This window comes from Triturus cristatus, chromosome 5_2 (assembly GCF_964204655.1).
Source record: "Triturus cristatus chromosome 5_2, aTriCri1.1, whole genome shotgun sequence".
Lineage (NCBI taxonomy): Eukaryota > Metazoa > Chordata > Amphibia > Caudata > Salamandridae > Triturus > Triturus cristatus.
Genome location: NC_140588.1, coordinates 480,970,909 through 480,992,276, shown reverse-complemented (window position 1 = coordinate 480,992,276; position 21,368 = coordinate 480,970,909). Strand labels below are relative to the sequence as shown.

Here is a 21,368-nt window from a genome sequence, read left to right as displayed (position 1 = left end):
ATATGTGGCAACCAACTCTTGTGAAACACCCTTAAGTTGAAATAGGCTGACGTGTGAGCCAGTTGCATGCCTGGTGCTTGTGGTGATGAGTTGCCATATTTGCTCTACTCCACAGCCAGCATCACTGCAAAGTTTTGTATAGTTGCACTAATATAGTAAAGGAGACTAACCCACAATGAGCTACCATGAATCGGTGGGCTGTGTTCTACGCTAGCCGCAACCACTTACCCGCAACCAGTTTCCATCTGTCTGGGATGAAAGGTGGTATCTTATTGAGGGGCCACTTCTGGTAATTATGATTAAATGACATCCTGAATCTTATGGGATAAGAGCTTTTTGGAGGAAGATTGTAGTTATTTTTTAAACAAATGGAGTCCTCAGGGCTACTCAAGAGACCCAAAAGGGTGGAGAGATCCTTTCAAACTGATAGGGAAAAGGGATACGTACTCCCACTGAAACAATATAACTCAAAAAGTATCCTCCATTCCAAGGAGCAATGATTAAGGAGAAAGGAATGAGGAAACCTATACTCCACCGCACCACTACCCCCCCAAACCCTATATTCACCTTTACATCCCTTTACCACTACTCACCCCTAAACCCTAAAATGAGCCTTTACTCAACTTACCACTACCCTACCTTCTACATGCTCTATATACGCACAGAGTCTTATGTCCGCATCATGTTATCTGTTTGGGCGCAGATATAATGTAATCTAGGGCTTGAAGTTTACCTCCAAAAACTGGGCCCACCATGGCTCACCCAAATGCACCCTTGGCCCATCCAGGTAAAACTTTCTGAAGCCGGGCCTGATCACAAGTAGTAGAAATCAGGTCTGGTTCTTTTAATTTTCTGACACACACTACACAGTCCTCTGCTGTCCTGTGGGTGTCATGTATATTGCAAATTTGCATCGCTGTCTCTGGCTGCTATTGCCAGTGCAGCTGTATATTGGCTCAATGATTTGTACCATCTTAAGTGACATCCTTATGAAAAGAAATATACCTGCTGCGAAGTCATCCTTTTTCCTAGCCCAGTCATGGCAAATGGGTTGTAATGGTATGAATTGGGTTTTGATGAAGTGCCACTCATCTGGCAATTGTCGACATTTCTAAGCACTGTGAATGAAAGTTGTTACTGTTACCTAAATTAACATCCAACAATGCGTCAACCTCAAAAGAATAAGTGACTGAGTTGATCCTGCAACCTCTTTTTCACATTGGATGGCAGCTGCTAGCACTTACTCTGAGGAATCTTGCCAGCCAGGATCCAAGAATACGTAGCGTCTCGATTATAGTTAATTCCACCAAGATTATAGCTATTTAACCCATCCTAGGGTTAACGCTGCTCTTGACTATCTTGTTACACTGACCCTGGCTGGCCTGGCTGAGATATGTTAAATATCATCAACATGGGCCATAGTGTGCAGCATAGTATATTCAAGGATACTGGATAAATGCAATTGTGTGAGTGTAATCATACATATACAGCATTTTACACTACTGCACCCTCTTCTACATAATCGTAATATTTCAGAAAAATATAAATTCTAGCTCATATGGCTCAAATGTTACCAAAAAAAGATGCCATGCCTGGTGCAGTGTAGTGGCAGACACTTTGCAAATCATACCATGTCACTTTTCAGTGGTATTGCTGTATTCAAGTATTAAACTCCCACTAAAGGGGTGACACATTTTCCCATAGAATAGTAATCCCCTGACTGCTCCACACTCCTGTTCCAGATACGTTCTACAATGTTTACACAGACCCTGTATAAACATTTGGAGGGACACTTCCTTCGTGGTCTGTGGCTTATGCCATGATGTATACATACATCATAATGGTATCCTGGATACGTCTTTTTTGATGTACATATACATCAAGGCAGTGGCAGCCGGCACAGCTCGTGCGTGGTGAGTCGAGCAAGCGGGTTTTGGGGGTGTGTAGGACGCAATGTAAATAAAAACAAAATTGCCACTTACCTTGCTGCCGGGTCCCCCGTCTCTGCTCCTGCTCTCCTGCATTAAACTACAGGAACAGGAAGCACAGCCAGGTTACCCTGACCAATCACAATGCTGCAATGCAGCGTTATGATTGGTCTGAGTGCTGTGACACGGTGCTCAGCCAGAGGCTGGAGGGGCGGCATGTTCTCCATGCATGGAGAACAGAGAAAGTGTGCATGGCTGTTTTGGGCGGCCCGAGAGGGCCAGCCAAACAGTCATTGCACACTTAAGAGGGTTCTACCACTCCTCCCCTGCAACCCCGCCCCCTCACGCAAATCTGCCGCAGCAGGAGGACAAAATAAAATAATAATAACATTAAGTTACTATCATTTCATTTTTTCCTTTCTTTTACTGTTGCAGAGTGGTAGGGCAATGCTCCTCTTCCTTAGCAGAGGAGCTGCCGCCCCACAGTGGCGGCTGGTGAAATTTGAAAGTTGTGAGGCGTAAAATTTGGTTATGACTTTTGTAGCAAGCAAAGCAAGGAAGCTTAAAGAACAAATGTATAATCCGGGGGTCCTCTTCAAGAGAAAAAAATTGGAAAATGATACATTTTGAAGCAAATGAATTAGTGAGAAAGCAAGGTTTATAAAGCAGTGAAAACGTATAGTCTTCAAATATTAAAAACATTAAAAACTACCCCATATCTCACTGCATTAATATGTTTAACAGTTACTGTAATGTGCAAATTGTACAGTGCAACAACATCAGGCTCTTTAAAGTGTGTGCTTGCTCAGTGTCTTTTACTGCATGTTGCATCGACTATGGAAGCGCCCACAGCTGCTGGCTGCAATCAGTCATATAGAAATATGTGCAGACAAGTCTTTAAGTGGGATGAAAAAAGGGGGGGCTCTCTAAAAGGGAAAAGGTACAATAAATGTATGTGATTCCTATAGTGTACCAACGACCGGTATTTTGGTTTCTCTCCGAGATGTTATTGCAACACAACAACTGACATACACCTAAAACCTAAACATACTATTGGATTTGTAATTTTGTTAGTTGTTTAAAATAAATGAGTAACAACAATGATTTGCTACATATATTTAAAATTGGAAATGTTTCGATTCTGAAAATGTGAGACTGTGAATTAAATATTATTGAGGCCTGTCAAAGGAGTACTGGCCTTCAGTCATTTGTACTTTATCTAGATATGTATACCCTTTTTCTCTGCACATCTTGTCCCATCTGCACATATTCAGCCTCATCTCTTTTCTCTTCAGCACCCTCTTTTCACTCTCCCTGAATGCACTTCCTCGCATCTCCCTCACTTCACCACGCCCAAACATACACTGCACTCGCTCACATTTAAGTACTTTATTTTCATTTACTTTTGCTTTGAAAATATTTTAACATCTGGATACCCCCTTTACACACATTTACACATTATTTCAACTGCAACTAGAATACATGACCATTTGTCTGTGTGCTCTGCAGAGAGGCCAATCCACTTACAGGCACTTTGCTTTGCCTTCACCTCAGCACCAGAGTTCTCAACAAAAGCCCCTCTTAAACACCTGGAACGACTCAATGTATGCACTATACAAGAGTAATAAGATGCACGAAAAAAATACAGAAACAGAACATGATGAAATAGCTAACACTCTTGGGGAATGCAGGATTAAGTGAAAAACATGTGAAACAAAATACCTGACATGCATTACGTTTTTAACATTCATTGTTCATAAATCAATCCATGTCTTAGGCATTAATGTTAAGGGCATGAAGACAGGACCCGTTTTAATGCCATACAGCATCTTCACTATAAGCACTCATTTCACTTTGTGCTTGACATGGACTTTTGAATCAACCTCGAAAGGGAACAAAAACCCTGCTTGTCTTTTGGATCAATTTTGTGGGGGAACAACTATAGCAGATCCACTTCTAAAGGGTCCAGTAACCTGTAACCAGGACCTTGGGTGTCACACTGGGGTAGATTAGTATGACCAGGGGTCTCAGCACAATATACATAACACAGGATTAGCATTATAATATTTACCAATACCGAGGACAAGGCACCAAATCACACATGCTTGCATCGAGTCCTACTGTGCGACGAATGGTAAATGGTGGGATCAGAGCCTGCGAATGACGGACTTGTGGACTTACACAGGGATGCAGACTTCGACACTTGAAACTGTAGATACAGTAGATACCACCATAAACTACAATGGCAATGAAGGGCTTTAGAAAGGTAAATACTGCACAAATGCAGAATGTTGATTTACTGCCTGGCTTCCATTTCCTGTTTTAGAGCGAGGCGGGGCAGGCAGCCTGGGACAAAAAAGCGCAGACTTAAATACATAGATTTGTTTAGTGATTCGATCGTATCTCTAAATAAATCGACCTATTGAATATTTTTTTAGGTAAACCTGTAAGAATTTCAGAGGGGTACAGCCCCAGAGCCCTAATGGAGGAACCATCCCTGGACTGCATCTATCCCCACCCTGGTAGCTTAGTGGTGGTATCCCTAACCAGTCGCCTGCCCAAGTACCAATAATGAAGACCACCCTTTGTTTGTTTGGAAGACTAAAGGTCACAGTGTATTTGAGACTTTCATTTATATGCGATCCATCATAGGTTTACTTTTTGCTTCACTTTATCTTTATACCATTGCCGCACCCGGTGAACATTCAATGGTAACCATACCACAATCCATCCAGTGAGGCATAGCGTGTGCCCGTGCCATTGAGGCCATACATCTAAGGTATTTGCACCAAACTGATTCATGAATAATCAAAACATAAACTCTGTGCACCATCTTAACACAGACATTTTTCATTTACCACCAGTTAATACAGCATGCCAGGTAGATGTTTACTTCTGGTAGTCATCCCTCAGTCAGTCATGGGCCCTGGATAGACCTCCACTTCCAGTGGTCATGCTACTGCCACCTTCACTTCACTCAGGCCTACGATGCGGCCACACCACCCCATATCCATACATGCCAGTGCAGCTGAACATTGACTGGCAAATTTGGTCCTTCTACCCATCATTTTTAGGTCCTCCCCGTGGCTGTGTCGTTGTGCCTTATTATACAGCCGGGTTTACAGGTGCCAACTCTTCCACCTGGGCTGCCAGATGACGATGCATCCGCAATACGTTGGTTTATATGTTGAGCTAAGTCCTGCTAGTGGTTTCCATGGCCAGCAAGGTCTCTATGTTGGCCTGTTTATCTCCTGAACTCTATTTAAAACCCACTGCGGATAGAACATGGTATATGTTCTGAATATATAGATCTCTGCCTGCCTCGGAAACGTGTATTCCTAAAGCGCCCTGGTTGGAAGGAGCCTGTAAGCAAATTTGTCAGTGTCTAAAGTAGGCTGAGCTGACACTGTTTATGAATGTGAACAGGGTGTACAGTGAGTGATAAAAGCATGACACGGCACACTTCAAAAAAGTGAAATATTCTCCTGCCTCATCTCACACTGGCTACTCATCCCAAATTCTCTGGAAATACTTCAGCATCACCTATCTATCTAGGCTCGCCAATAGACCAGGCTTCCTGGGAAAAGGTCCAACAGATAAGATGTTTCCAAACCGCAAAATCTGCCTAGAGGTAGCTCAGACCATAGAGTGTGTTATTTAAATGTGCCCACACAGCTATTTCAAAGTCCACAGTACAAATCTCAGTTTGTCAACGTTCTGCTACTGGTACCTATGGTAGATGAACTGCCACAAAAATGCTATTACAATTTGTAGGTATTCTCTGCAAATATTTGTATTGTAATTAACTTTTCACCCCACATTATTGTTCAGGAAAAATCAATATCTGTGTGTAGAGGTTCCACTGGATATCGATTAAAATTACTGAATTTTTGGTTGTGCATTGGCAAAAGGAGATAGACAAGAGGTGCATTATGCAGACAGACAATGTCCCTGTGGAGGTGTACAGATTTCCTGTGACTGCATCCCACTCATCAAGCAACCAGCAGATTCAGCACCACTCTTAAGGAAACTACACAGAGGTTTGGAGGTTGAGGGGGCATTTGCCCCACAATACACCAGCAGTGGTCCGTATTTATCACTGAAACACCTGTAACACACTTTACAAAGCAGATCCATGCTGCCAAGATTCACCCCTCTTACACACCTGCCCAGCAATAGAAAGGTCACAGGGAGAAGGTCGGAGTCTGTAGCTCACGGCAGACTGTGAAAGCAGATGGTCTAGAGCCCAATCCCAGCTTCCTCACTTTACCACATCGTGTGAGTCTTATTAAGTGGCATCATCACTTTATATGCTAAACTACGACATATAGATTGTTATGATTGGGCCAGATGAGGGATGGGGTGGAGCACTCATTGTGTTCCAATAGGTAGGCATGAGTTTAGTAGACAAGGCGTATTTGTAAGTGCAGCCCTGGTTCTATAGGAATAGTCCCGATGAGCACTGTATGGATTCACAAAGTATACAGTAGGAACAGAGTGATAAACTATCCCATATAAGTCTGTAACTTATTTAAATGGAGTCCCTTCAATGAAAAAGTGCCTAGAGACACAGTGATATAAAGGCGTGCATGTTCCTGCATTGTGTCACTGTCTGGCACTTCACTTGTGCCATGGGCTGATGAATGGACAGTGAGGAGCACTGGGACCACAACCCCTGGTTCAATGTTTGTTTTAAATTACACAACAAAGAAACCAAAAGTTTTTCTACTAAAACCAAACTGGGCTAGTAGGAGCAATTCCCATCTTCCCCATATCACCCTTTTTAGGTCTCGCCTGAGCCAGCGCGCACGCGCTGCTCTGCGAGGCTTCTAGTAAGGACTTCCAACACGGCCCACACGCTCCTGCGTGTGCTTTTATTTTTTGCTCACACGCTGTTGGCCTTTGCGTGCGTCTTTGTCAAAAAGACAGCACGCAATTGGCCAAAGGCAGGTGCATGTCCCGCCTTCTCTCTCCCCTGGCCTAGGGAGCTCGGGAGCGAGCGGCTCCGCAGTGTGTCTGCTGCATTCTTTAAATTCTTTGCAGTGCGTGCGCGCGCACCACTCGCAGGCTTTTTTTCTTTTCTTCTAGCGTCTTTACAGCTCGTTCTAGGGAGGGTGTGGAGGGCGAATTACCATTCAATGAGAAAAAGAATGCAAAACACATTGCAAGAAAATCTACACCCAGAAAAAGAGGAACTAAGGAGGTCGCAATAGCCACTAGGAAGACGTGCTTTTGGTTTATTGCCTAGCAGCCATTGTATTGTATACATATATTAATTTCTATAGTGCTTTAAATACCCTTGAGATGCCCAAAGCGCTTAATGTTTCTTTGTTTGGTCCGTTTTTTGCTTTTTTCTTATACAGATCCTCATTAGCACACCATGCCCTTTCTCCCTCTGTATACTAATTAGACGGTTGTAAGTCCTAAAAGGGGCATGGAGTTGTCAGAAATACCCAGGGCATTTATGTCCACCCGAGAAAGAAATAGCAGACTTATGCCACGTACCCCCACCTTGAGGCTACCTGGATTAGCATCCCAAACGACTGCAGCACACACGACTCAACAGAAATGCCGCAAATGACGGCCTGTCACAAGTCAGCAGCGCAGCGTGATAGCGGTGAAAGGGGAAACGCCAACTGCTACAAGCAATCTGTTACTGAATGCACTGGCACAGCTGATGTTGATACATTTGGAGTAAATGGCTTCATCTCTGTTTTAATACTTGACGTATCTACATTTTTTAATTATGCACATGGCTAATTAGCTGCAGCCCTTCCCGCCCTCCTACGCCAAAGCCCTTTTTACAAAGTGCGCTGACAGATGACAGTGGGGCCGGGGTGGGCAGTGCAGGGCTGTCGATGGTGACGTGGGCTTAAGTGATTGGGGCCCTGCTGACTGCCCTCTAAAACCTCCATCTCCGCTCCTTGGGACAAGGCAGCAGAGACAATACCAGCCGGCGCTAAGGAGCTGACTTCTTCTGTGAATACCTGCAGCATGGAAGACGTATGGGGTCAACACACAGAGAGCACAAAAGAGTGTCCCTGCTTTCATATGCATTCGGATTCTGGCTGCCGCCCCTGTGGTTTTACCCTGTCAGTCGCGCTTCTCTTGCTGCTCTGATTTGTGTCATGTAAGACAGCATATGGTCCCAGCCCCTATTTAGAGCTGGCATTGTCCCTGCATGGTCCTCACTTCCAGAAATGTTCTATATATATTTTTTATTTATTTGTGTACTTATAATGCACGTCACTGCAATCTGGTATTTGAGTATTACTTATCTTATATTATTTACATGAAACAAATTTGTCCACACCAAAGACAACAAGCATTGGCATAGCCAATAGGTCTCGCCTTTGGGACCTTATAAGTGTTTAGTTATCCAGCACAATATCCTTGGTGCAACAACATCAACTGATGCATGGCTAAACACTTATAAGGTCCCAAAGGCGAGACCTATTGGCTATGCCAATGCTTGTTACTTCTTTGCCGCTAGCTCCACAGTGTGGTTTCCCAGAGGGGAGATCACTGTGGTAGTAAGACATCTCTCACAGGCAGGGTCCGGGCCTGCAGCAGGTACAGGAGGAATATATAGCCTGCTGTCTAACTCCCCGGTCACCTTCGGGTTCACACCTATCCTGCTTATTTACCACTCTGCCCTGTGAGCTTCTCTTAGCATTTCTATAACAGAACGTGAGCTGACAAGTGTTCAAATGTCTTACAAAGGAAAAGGGTAGAAATAGCATTCTGTTGGGTGAGGGCAGTACTGAAACGTAGAGCTCATTTAACCATTGTATTTGGAATGTCCTCTGGGATCTGTATGCCGAGAGCCTATCGTAGGGAGGGATAGATAAATCCAGATGGAGCATTTGACATAATCTATTTTTTGTGCGACCAGATATGCACATGTGGCAAGGATTAGGGCCTGTTAAGGTACAGGGGTATAGAAGCTGCGTCAGCAGGAAATGCCCGCCTGGCACCAGAAGAGTGTGAAGCCATGGAGAGGGAAGTCTGATCATGGAACATGAAGGGGTGCTCTCCTGCACAGAGATACACCCGGGTGCTGGGTCATGCTGTAGACCCATGTATTATTTTACAGAACAAGGGAACCCAAAGGAATTAAGACAGGGACCTTGGGCAATTTCATGTTATAGAGAACAGTGGTCCCTATTCAGGAGGAATACAGTGTGATAGATAACCATACACTTAGAATAGAATGTATGTCTTTTGTCCAGCCGGACAAGAATTTATTTTCATAGTATTTTTCAAAAGTAGTATCAAATAAAACATTCAAATGACAAGTGGGCACAGCCGTGACCAACAGAACACAAGACAGAACAATGAACACAGAATTGGCCAAAAGGCAAGCCAAAATGGGTCTGTACAGTTGTTCTCAGTATAGACAGACACAAATTAATCATTTAACACCGTTGCACAATGTGTTATAGCTTGAGTCTAGTGCATAGGGTGTTTGGGTGTCGACGACGTTTCGATGCCACATTAAATATAGGGCATCATCTTCAGGACAAACAAATAATGCACTGCTGTCTTGATAATATATCACAACTTTTTTACAATTCTTTACATACAAAAAAGGAACAAGGGGAGAAAAAGGGGGAGAAAAAATGGAAAGGAAGAATTTTAACCACATTTGACACAATACTAGGCATGTTTTCAGCATAACGTTTGTGACTTAGGTGCTTGGAGTTGCGTGAACAATGTGGATTGAATTTCATGCAGAGGTGGTGACATTTCTCTACTCTATGCTGAGTGAGGATTGAAATTCGTGTCGCAGTGACGACGTTAAAAAGGAGTTGGTTGAATTGATGCTGATTTATGGTGCCTAGTACAGCTTCGTCATTAAATGGTGAATTATTGCAGTGTTTCAACGGAGAAGAGACAAGTGAGTATGATAAAAACCAGTCTGCATATTAAAGGACGACGAACCGGCGCAGTGCCTGATCATGAGCAAGGTGTTTCCAGTGATTCAGGAGGAACAAAAAAACGGCGCGGTGCGAAGGTGAATGAAATATTTTCATGGGTGAACCCAGAAGGCAGTGGGGACTCATGTATGTCACGACTACACAGGTCTTGAAGCCAGTATGAAAGCGAGTGATCTGGTAGCACTTTGCAACACTTGGGTCCTCATACAATAAATACAATTAATTAAAAAAAAGTTCACTATGGGAAGTGGGACGGAGAGCTTTGGGGTGCTTGAAGTGAAAAGAGAGTCCCCGCATGTGTGTGGGGGGGATTGGAGGGGAAAAGGCATAGAAGAAAGCAGGAAGAAGGAGCAAGAAAACATATGCAATCCCATGGAGTGCTGAAAACAAAAGAAAACAAGCATTGGCAAAAGCCAATAGGTCTTGCCTATGCAAGAGATATTTTCTTTCCCAATGTGTTTTAGCCGTGTTGTACACCAGCGTGGCTCCTGTTCAGCATGGCTAAAAGCTAGTGACATAGAGGACAATCGCGTGGAGTGTCATAGAGTGGAATGGCGAAGGGTGGAGTAGAGTGTTGTAGAGTGGGGTGGCAGAGTGTTGTGTATTGGAGTAGCATAGTGTTGAGTTGTGTAGAGTGGCATACACTGGAGAGGCACAGAGTACAGTAGACTAGTGTAGAGTGAATTGGCATAGAGTGTTGCAGAGTGTAGTGGTATTGAGTGCAGTGCCATTGAATTCAGCGGCATACAATTCAGGGTCGTAGAATGCAGTGGCGTAGATTAGAGAGGTCCATAGTAGAGTATGGTGGTGAAGAGTGGAGTGGCGCAGAGTGGAGCCGCGCTGAGTGGATTGGCTCAGAGTGGAGTGGCGCAGAATAGAGTGGCACAGAGTGCAGTAGGGTAGAGTGCAGTGACACAGAGTAGAGTGGCATAGAGTGGCACAGAATTGAGTGGCATTGAGTTGAGTGATGCAGGGGGCAGTGGCATAAAGTAGAGTTGAGTGGCATAGAGTGCAGTTTCGTAGAGTGCAGAGTAGAGTCAAGTGGCATAGAGTGCAATGGCGTAGAGCGGTACAAAGTAAAGTAGCACAGAGTGGTGCAGTGAAGAGTATAGTGCAGTGGCATAGAGTGGAGAAGCATAGAATGGAATAGTGCAGAGTAGAGTGGTGTAGAGATCAGTGGCGGAGAGTGCAGTGTTGCAGAGTAGAGTGTCAGAGTGCAGTGGTGTGGAGTAAAGTGGCATAGAGAGCAGTGGCATAGAGTAAAGAAATGCAGAATAGAATGCAGTGGCATAGAGTGCAGTGACATAGAACACAGTTGTGTAGAAAGCATTGGCATAGAGTCTGGTGGTTAAGAGTTGAGTGGCATAGGGTGCAGTGGAATAGAGTGGAGTGGCACAGCATGGAGTAGAGTGGCATAGAGTGCAGTGGCGTAGAGTAGATTGTTTCAAAATACAGTGAAGTGTTGTAGAGTGGTATGGTGGTAGAGTGCAGTTGCATAGAGTGGCATAGATTGTGATGGTGTAGAGTAAAGTGGTGTAGAGTGCAGTGGCATATAGTGCATTGGTGCAGGGTAGATTAGAGTCGCTTACAGTGGAGTGAGTAGAGTGCAGGGGTATAGAGGTGAGGGTTACAGAGTAAAGTACATTGACAAAAAGTGCATTAGCATAGAGGGCAGTTACGCAAATTGCAGTGTTGCAGAGTGGCGTAGAGTACAGTGGCATAGAGTGAAGTAGTGCAGAGTAGACTGGTGTGGCCTAGGCTGGAGTGGTGTAGAGTGCAGTGGAAAAGAGTGCATTGGTGTAGAGTATAGTGGCAAAGAGTGCATTGGCATAGAGAGCAGTTGCATAGAGTTGACTGGTGTAGAGTACAGTGGCATGTAGTGGTGTAAAGTGGTGTGGTGCAGAGTAGAGTGCGATAGTGTGGAGTGGTACAGAGCAGAGTGGAATTGCGCAGAGTGGAGTATGCAGGGAATGGTAGAGCACTGCCATTACAGACAACACATTTTCAATTGAAATGACTGTTACATTTGCACAGACATATAGTTTTACTAATAAAACTATACAGTGAACAAATGAAAATGTGTGGCAATTGCATCACCTAGTATAACAGTTTGTTTTGATCATATTAAAATTTTTGTTTCCACCACACTTCAGAAATAACGAAATATGTTCTTCATTTGTGTTCCTAATTCTGATAAATTCTAAAATAATTACACAGTTCATTTAAATGTTGTTGTTTGCTAGAAAAAAACTCTTTCCTACCCCCAGTATCCAGCAAGAGTGTCACATAAATCCTCTCACTTTGAAGTCAGAGAAAGGATAATAAACAAGCACCCTCAGAAGACAGCCACTGACATTTGACCTCTGTCTTTAGATGCACAGCAAAAGTGACTTGATGAGAACAAGGTTTAAAAGCAAATTTACAGAAAGGGAGTTCCTGGAAGATATAGAGTAAACACGACTTAGGCAAATGTGAAGGACAAACTGAGCGTGGCACGCCTAAAGCAAAGAAAGCCAGCAAATAGAAAGCCATGAAATGTGAGTTACAAACCACAAAGCCAATGGTAATCTATGGGCGGAATGGATTCATAGGTCAACTTTCTGAAAGTCCCCAAGATGTCTTTGGCAAATTGGCTGCTACCATAAAAAGAGTTCCCTAGAGTCAGAAGTGGAAGGATACAAGTCTTCCAGTCAGTTCATAACGAGACAAAAAAGCTAAGGAGGAAAGCCATCAAAAGCAGATACCAGAAATGGACACCAAAGCCATCCAATAAGGAGAAAGGGGCTGACCCAAAGCACACTTTAAGTATACGTTAGGTGTTGGAAACGATAGAGCTGTCTGTGGTCGACACATAAAAATGATTAATCTGCATACTGGCTCATTTACTGGAGCCACCAAAACCCACTTGACATACTGACCATTAGTTAAACAATTGTCAAATGTTAGCTTTCTAATTTTCTGTTTAGATGATTGTATATTTCACTTCCGAGTAGAGTTTGAGGGTATGAATATATGGGATAATTATCACAAGTGTCAGCCTGGATTCACATACAGAACCATGGGGCATATCAGCAACAACCGGCGATAATTATCGCTAAGCGCACTTAGCGCTAGGATAATTATCGCCGGCTAGCGTGGATTTTTATCGCTGAGATAGCGTGCTATTAGCAACGCTTATCTCAAAAGCAATGAAAATCCTAGCGCTAACTGCCAAACGTGAGATTATCGCTGGAAACCCAACTCACATACTTAGCCATGATATCCACCTTCCATAGGATATCATGGCTAAATCAGTTTCAAAGCAGGCGTATGGAAAGTAGCGATAACAGAGGTTATCACTACTTTTCTTGTCGCTATGCTGCTTTGCATGCGGCTTGATCATAGGAGAAATGTTGCTTAGTGACATTTCTCCCGTTATCCTGGGGAGGAATGCCCACTTTGTATCACATTAGAGATGCAAAGATGGGCGTTAGGAATTCAGGCGCTAAGGTAAGGTTTCACGCGATAGGGAGAGGTTGATCCCAGAACACCCTTATAACTCAAGTTATGGCTGACGTACCAGCGTCACTTCATGCAATGAAAACATATTTAGCAATGGCTGGGAACTACAGGGCGAGGAATGCTGTTTGGCAGCTCCTTCCCTGCATTACCTGGGACACTAGACTCTTTGAAATTTGCCCTGTGGAGACAATGATTCATTATTCGTGACCAAGTCAAACCAGATTACTTGCCTGCAATAATTTTTATTGTGATCAAAACTAAATAAGTAGGAATCAAGCCATGTATAGTGCTACATTCACCTGTGTATTTGACAGTAGGAAGAACAGGATTTAACTTGTATTTATTGTCGTTTTGCACTAAATATTTTTGAAGAAAGTGGTCATTTTTATGTTTTTTTCGTTTCAACTCCAACTCTAGATGAAATTGAGAAGGTGAAGCTTTATATGACCTCGTCTGCGTATTTGCACAGATGGTGGTCTGGCTTTGGCATGGAACTTAATATCTTCCTGCTTATAATGATAACAGCTAAAGAAAATGGCCTTGTATTTTTGTATATCTGGTAGCCCCGGGTCAGACTGGCTGTGGGCGAGGGAGAGGTCAGCGGGTTCATCCGTGTTTTATTTTGTTATCAGATTTTATACCTAAATGCTATTTGGCATATATTGATATGTTCGTATTTTAAAGGACCAGTTTTTATGTTTTAGGCTCTGTGTTTGAATTGTATTGCTTTTTATAAGCTGAAAAAAAGACAATTGTTATGACCAACTACCCTGAATGGCAAATGTGAGAGAGCCAGGGCTCCTTGTTCCCATCAATTTCTGCTTCTTCAATGATTCGTCTCCTTATCAGGTCCAACAACGGGTCCAAATGTACCTCTGTCTTCCGGGCAGGCAGCAGAGAGGATGAACTGGGCACTGACAGCCTTGCTTACTCCTGGGTCCACTAAAAATAACTCCTATACAATGGAGATTGCAGCCTACATCAAAAGGCAGCAGGTGACCCTGTTCGCTGCCAGGGTAGAACTTACTGTGCTGAAACAAGCACTTTTCTGCCTCATGGAAATGTCAGATCAATTGCCATTTCTAATAGTTGTACCCGACTGGCACATTACTGATGCTGTTCTCTCCACATTGTACAGTACTTATGCGCCCTTTAACATTGTACAGTACTTATGTGCCTTTTAAACACTTTCTCATCCGAGCTAATACAAACGTACCTTTTCATGAAATCCAGCAGGTTTTCAGACGCACCACCTGAAATATCAGGACAAAGTACTTTTTTAAATGATTGACATTTTAGGCAAAGTTTTAAAATTATTTGTAATTTAGATATGGGAATATTGTTTACAAAATCGGCACAACAACTACTTTTCAATTATTCTTTTTTTTTTATTGAAGCTTTTTAGTACCCTTTTACTAAAATCACAGCCCGGGCAACAGGTATATACTTATACAATGATTGACAAAAAATCCATCAGTTAAGCATAAATACAAATTCAAGTCTAATCCAAATTAATCCTGTTTAAGATTGAGAATGTTGATAATTACAATAAATAGCATTAACAAAATTTAGACATATATCAAATCAATCCTTAAATTCATCCCCAAAAATATTTATGAGACTGTATCCAGTTCGATAGGGGCACCCAAATGTTCCTACCTTTCCTTCCCTTGCGCTCATAAAGTGCAGTTTCCAGATTATAAATATAGAGAAAGCGCCCATGCCATTGCTGGAATGATGGGGGTTGGGGATCCAACCAAGCTGAAACTATGCATAGCCGGCAAAATGCCATCGCCATGAACATTAACTGAGCCCTGGTTCCCAATTCTAACTCAAATATCCCAAGCAGCGTATTCTGTGGGGTCAGGGGAATATTTAAATTAAGGATGTCCCCTAGAAATAGTGCAATATCCGATCTAAGTGTAACGAGACAAGGTCAGGAACAAAACATATGGACCAAATCTGCCCTTAATTCATGACACCAAGGGCAGTGTATCCCAGTGACTCCCCCCCACTTTAGCTATTTTAGACGGAGTAAAATATAAATAATCAAAAATCGTTTTATAATGCTGGGATTGTAAACTAGATGAGCAAAGCACTGATCGACCTAATTCTAAGGATTAAAAAAAGCTGAGACTGTCCCAGTCAGACCTCTCATGCCACTTAGAATTATGTTTGTCAAGGTCATCTGGGGTCCCCTCTCTCAGACATCTATACAGTTGAGACATCGTGCATTTGTCCTCGCCTATTAAAACATCCAGCAAGGATATCCTAGAAAATCCAGCCAAACCCCCCACCTTCTTCTGTAAGAAATCCCTAAATTGAAGGTCTTTAAAAAACTCCCTTGCACCTATATTGAATCTAACCGGAAGCTCATCAAGAGGTGCCACGTGAAACCCTTGAAAAAGATCCCCTAATCTCTCAAGCCCCGCTATCTCCCAGTTTAATAAATACATATAAACACCTATCCTAAAAAATTTCAGGTGATTGACTATTCCATTGTATAGGCATTACACTTCCAACTGCAAAACAAAAAGTGTGTTTGTGTATATTTAATGAAACACAATGGTACTCAGTTTATCGACCGCTGAAGGAATCAAACCAGACATCTCTCTGTAGAGGCTGCATTTCCACCCTACGTTATCGCAAGTGACCATGTTTACAATAAGTCCTGACCAACAAATCATTACAACCAATATTATCACTCTTCAACTCATTTTCCTAAAAGCATAGTAATTGCATCCACATAGTTTTCCCCTTTCTTCCTTTTTCATGGGGCATCAACAACATTGCAATCTAAGGGTGAGTAAGGCAACGTGAACTAAAGAAGGCCAGGAAGGCATGAAGGATCAGAGGGTTAACCCAGCTAAGGGTCCTGGATGTCCTGTTTTTATTAAAATGGCTGTAAGGCTCTGCAAAAAAGGAGAAGGGGAAAACAAGGAAATGGGTAGGATAAAGCCCACAAAAAAATGACAGTGAGTGTGGGAAGGATCTTTGGTATATGCAAAAAACTGCAACTTTCAAAAGGGCTCGATCCATTGCTCCAAGTGGCCAATTTAGGGTGCCCTGGGTATACGAGCCTCGACACCCTGAGATCCACACTTATAACCAGACAGCCAAGTCACCGTGAAAATCCTGTTTTCAATTTTCTTAAGGAGTCACAACCAATGTTCACTCTAATTTTTTTCCTCTATGTGCGGCAGTGTAAGGTCTCTGTGCGCTGCAGCCAAGGCTCTGTGCGCCAGGAACCAGACCAGGAATGTGCGCTGCAATTAACATGAATACTCCAGCCCTGCCAAGTAGCACGCATTAGGCGTGGTTCGCAACACAGCATTAAAATGCATTAATCACGCATTTTTAGCACCTTGACAATGCCTGTGTAATAGGAATCAGTGACCGCAAGTGTTGGGGCTGAATTTACAGGAGTGCGGCAAGTGTTGTGCATATGGTGCTATAGGCAGGACACTGGAGAACTGAACAAGGGGCTTCCTGCTTGCATCATTGTTTCAAGTAAGCATTTTACGTTCTGTCCGATTACACAGCTCTGATATTGTGAGGCCGAGCGAGGGAGGCGCGGTACTGCGAATGTCTGACTTGGAGAGGGCTCCTGTTGAAGGCTGCACACACTCACAGGTAAAAGCATGTGACTTGCGCACGAGCCCCCGGTAGCCCGGTCTGGTGTAAGGCACTGACACGTGTGCGTTGGGATCCCAGGTCCAACGTGAGAAGAGGGGAGGGTGCAGCTCGCGCCCACAGGCCATGCACCGGCAGCAGCTCAGGTGTGAACAGGTAACCTCGGAAAGCAGGCTTCCACCTGTGAGGGGCCAATGTAAGGGCTCCTGCATGCACAGGAACGATGAGGAGAATGCAGGTTTGTAAAGAAATGTTCTACTTTAAACACAACAATATGTGCATGCACAGGAATGCTAAGGGGGATATGCAGATTTGTAAATCTTTGTACTTTAAATACAGCAATATGTGCATGCAGAGGAACGTCTGAATGTCGGGGTTCGTCTATGCACAGTATAATGCCATAGCAGACCAGAGAAGGGGATACACAGCAGAACTGAAGCACTGCACGTGCACAGCTTGTTTGCTGCTGTGTGTCCTCTTTATGCTGAAGGCCCAGAGCTGCCCTGCTCAGTGATGCTGCATGTGACTCCTTACTATGGCCAATGCCGTTAGCAATACCCGTGTGTGGCAGTGCGACAATAGGGATTTTATCGAATTAAAGTAGAGGAGCTGAGGGTGACGCCTGATGTCTCATTCTCCCTCCTATAGCTCCCTGGGAAGGCGCTTACAGCCTGCCAATCCACTGCACTTATGAGGTGTGTGTGTCTGTCAGTCTCAGTGCTGTGCATACCCACACCCCCTTTTGGCCGGGCATTCTTTGGTGCCTTGTCTCACCCGTGTGCATAGTCACAGGTGATGCCGAGATCTGCACAAAAAGGGGTGCCGGGGCCACAATGTAAAGAGTAAAATAACACCCACAGCTGATGCTGAGCCCTTCCCAGCCCTGTGTGCTGGTGTCACTGAACCTGCTTCACCTCTGGTAGCGTGGCCCGACATAAATACAGTAAATGGTCCCATTTCCGGGACACCTATGCGCCGCCTGCACCTCGTGGAGCTATCCTTCTCTGGCAGATAAGACCAGCCTATCTCTGATACCTCCCTGTCCAGAGCTGACAGGGACTCCGAGTTATCAAAGACTTGTTGAAGGAGGGGGCTGCACAGGACAAGCAGGGCACACACTGCACAAAGATCCTCACTGGACCTGGGCGGGGCGGGATCTGTGTGGATTCTCCACCCCTCAAGCAGCTGTTAATACCACCTTTATGATAGCAACTCCTCTGTAGTTTTCAGACAGGCTCCCTTTGCCTTTCATTTAGAATTACTTTTAAAGTCTAAAAAGAAAGATGGTAACTACTTGTCTTTTGTGATGGCAAGAATCGATGACAAGTGCTCAGTTAAAGGGTGTTCTTGCCAGTGGTTGCTCTGGCTGATGTTTTTATCTGGAGGTGGGCATTTCAGATTCGGGCGAACTCTGCAGCTGATCTTCAGGGTGCGCTAAGCACTTCTGAGTCTTTCTACTAGACGCAGAAATGCAAAACAATTGTTTAATAAATTAGAATAGAATGCTTGAGTAAACCCGATGTCATTTGTACTGTTGGAATGACGCTTGTATCAAAGTTTAACTGAACAAGGCGCGCACCTCTTCGGCTTCCTAGTTCCATCCCTGACTAACTCATACACTTTAGGGTTTTCTTTACAGTCTGAGACTTGTACTCCTAACTTTATAACAATATAGCCAAGGCTAAAAGTCTCAAAATACAAACAACATTTGTGGCTTGGATTTGCTACCCAGGCATAAAACAAGGAGACTTGTAGCTCCAAATAGGCTATACATTAACAGTGCATGATTAAAAAAAGACGGCTTAAAGTAGACAAATAAATCAGTGATTTTTTATAGTGGGAATGGGTCAGTTGAAAAGTGTCGACTTGGTGAAACACACCTCACTAACATCCATTATGTAAAGAGTGAATGAATCCCACAAAAGTCAAACCACCCTTCTGGTCTTTCTGCGAATTTAAGGTAATTGATTTTAGTAAGAGCAATAGTAACTCCAGAAATGTCACAAGTGTGCTATGTGTAGAAGGTAGTAAACACAGTATTGCTGGAAACAACATGAATTGGGCTGTCAGCTATTTCTGCTGCATACATTTTCTTTTAGAATTGCACATAATAAAGTGTCACTCAAAGTGTCACACATGAGGTTGCAGCTGTCACTCGTAGGCACGCCCGAAAATAGAAATGTCACACATATGCATACTGAAAACTTAGCAGCTATGGGTTTGCTGCATTCCTTTTACTAATAGTGGTAAGCTGCGGAGCAGATTGTGAGCCTTTTAGATACTATTCATGGTAATCGCAGCACCGTCATGTGCTGCAATTAACATGAATACCATTTCAAAGGCCGACAATCAGCCCCACAGCCGTGCACTATTAACAAAAGAAATGTAGAGTCAAACAGGACTTGTGCTTTCAGAGTCTGAAAGTACACCCTCCTGCTTTAGATTTGCTGCATTCCTTTTCCTAATCTTGTGTAGCTGAGGGGCTGATTGAGGGCCTTTGTAAAAGTATTCATGTTAATTGCAGCGCATGACAGCACTGCGATTAACATGAATACTTTCACAATGGCCCACAATCTGCCCCGCAGCCGAGCACTATTAAGAAAAGAAATGGAGCAAGTGCCAATTCCACTTGCTGGTGAACGGGAGCCCTCCCGAACCCCACAGACACTTACCTGCCGCTCCCGGGATATGCTGTGTGCGCGCAAAATATTGGACACTGCGCGCTCGGGGTGACTTCAGTGCATGGGCACGCGCGCGCAAATTATAGGGAATAGGGGTCACAACTAGGGTAAACGACCAGAATATAGAATCCAAAATATAGATAGGACAGAATATCGAAATTGGGGTATGAAATATCGATTTCCATAATATCGGATTCAAAAATATAGATTTCCATAATATCTAAAAAAATTTTAGTGTTATGTATGGTAGTATATGTGTTAAAATTATGTATTATTTTTGTACTGTATGTTTAATTTTTTTTAAGTAATGAATGTTATGTAATTAAATTTTTGCGTAATTTAATTACGTAGCGGGTTGTGGGTTTATAGGGGAATAGGGTGGGAAGTAATTTAATTATAGTAAATTAAATATTATTTTTTATTTATATGTATTGATAATTAATTGATTGATAATTAATTATTAATTGGTAATTAATTTGTATTAATTGGTAAATAATTTGTATTCATAGGTAATTATTTTTTATTAATTGATTAATTGATAATTATGTTAATTGTATTTTTTATTATTAGGAGCGGGTTGTGGGTTTATAGGGGTATTGGGTGGGAAGTAATTTAATTGTAATAAAGTAAATATTAATTTGTATTTATGTGTATTGATAAATAATTTATAAGTAATTATTAATTGGGAATTATTTTTATTAATTGGTAATTAATTTTTTCAATGGTAATTAATTTTTATTAATTGGTAATTATTTTTAATTATTTTTTTATTGGTATCGATAATTAATGTAATCTTATTTTAATATTAAATCATTACTTTCCCTACTGTTGCACTCTCAGGAGTGGGAATAGTAATTTTTACCCTCCCGTTATTCAACGCTTTCCCTACTGTTACACTCACTGGAGTGTGAATAGTAATTTTTACCCTCCCGCTATCCAACGCTTTCCCTACTGTTGCACTGTTTGGAGTGGGAATAGTAATTTTTACCCCTCCGCTATCCAACGTTTTCCCTACTGTTGCACTCACTGGAGTGGGAATAGTAATTTTTACCCCTACGCTATCCAACGTTTTCCCTACTGTTGCACTCACTGGAGTGGGAATAGTAATTTTTACCTTTACGCTATCCAACGCTTTCCCTACTGTTGCACTCACTGGAGTGGGAATAGTAATTTTTACCTTCCCGCTATCCAAAGTTTTCTCTACTGTTGCACTCTCTGGAGTGGGAATAGTAATTTTTACACTCCCGCTATCCAACGCTTTCCCTACTGTTGCACTCACTGGAGTGGGAATTGTAATTTTTACCCTCCCACTATCCAATGATTTCCCTACTGTTGCACTCTTTGGAGTGGGAATAGTAATTTTTACCCCTACGCTATCCAACGTTTTCCCTACTGTTGCACTCTCTGGAGTGGGAATAGTAATTTTTACCTTTACGCTATCCAACGTTTTCCCTACTGTTGCACTCACTGGAGTGGGAATAGTAATTGTTACCTTTACGCTATCCAACGCTTTCCCTACTGTTGCACTCACTGGAGTGGGAATAGTAATTTTTACCTTCCCGCTATCCAAAGTTTTCTCTACTGTTGCACTCTCTGGAGTGGGAATAGTAATTTTTACCTTTACGCTATCCAACGCTTTCCCTACTGTTGCACTCACTGGAGTGGGAATTGTAGTTTTTACCCTC

General features: G+C 42.9%; 1 protein-coding gene across 1 annotated transcript in view; it reads right to left on the bottom strand.

Moving 5' to 3' along the window:
- Positions 1 to 21,368, bottom strand: part of AOAH (acyloxyacyl hydrolase) — a 780,853-nt gene that overhangs the window by 148,975 nt on the left and 610,510 nt on the right. Inside the window, exon 14 of the mRNA XM_085607471.1 lies at positions 14,586 to 14,622. Within this exon, the coding sequence (XP_085463597.1) occupies positions 14,586 to 14,622 (37 nt within the window). The remainder of the gene's footprint in view (positions 1 to 14,585; positions 14,623 to 21,368) is intronic.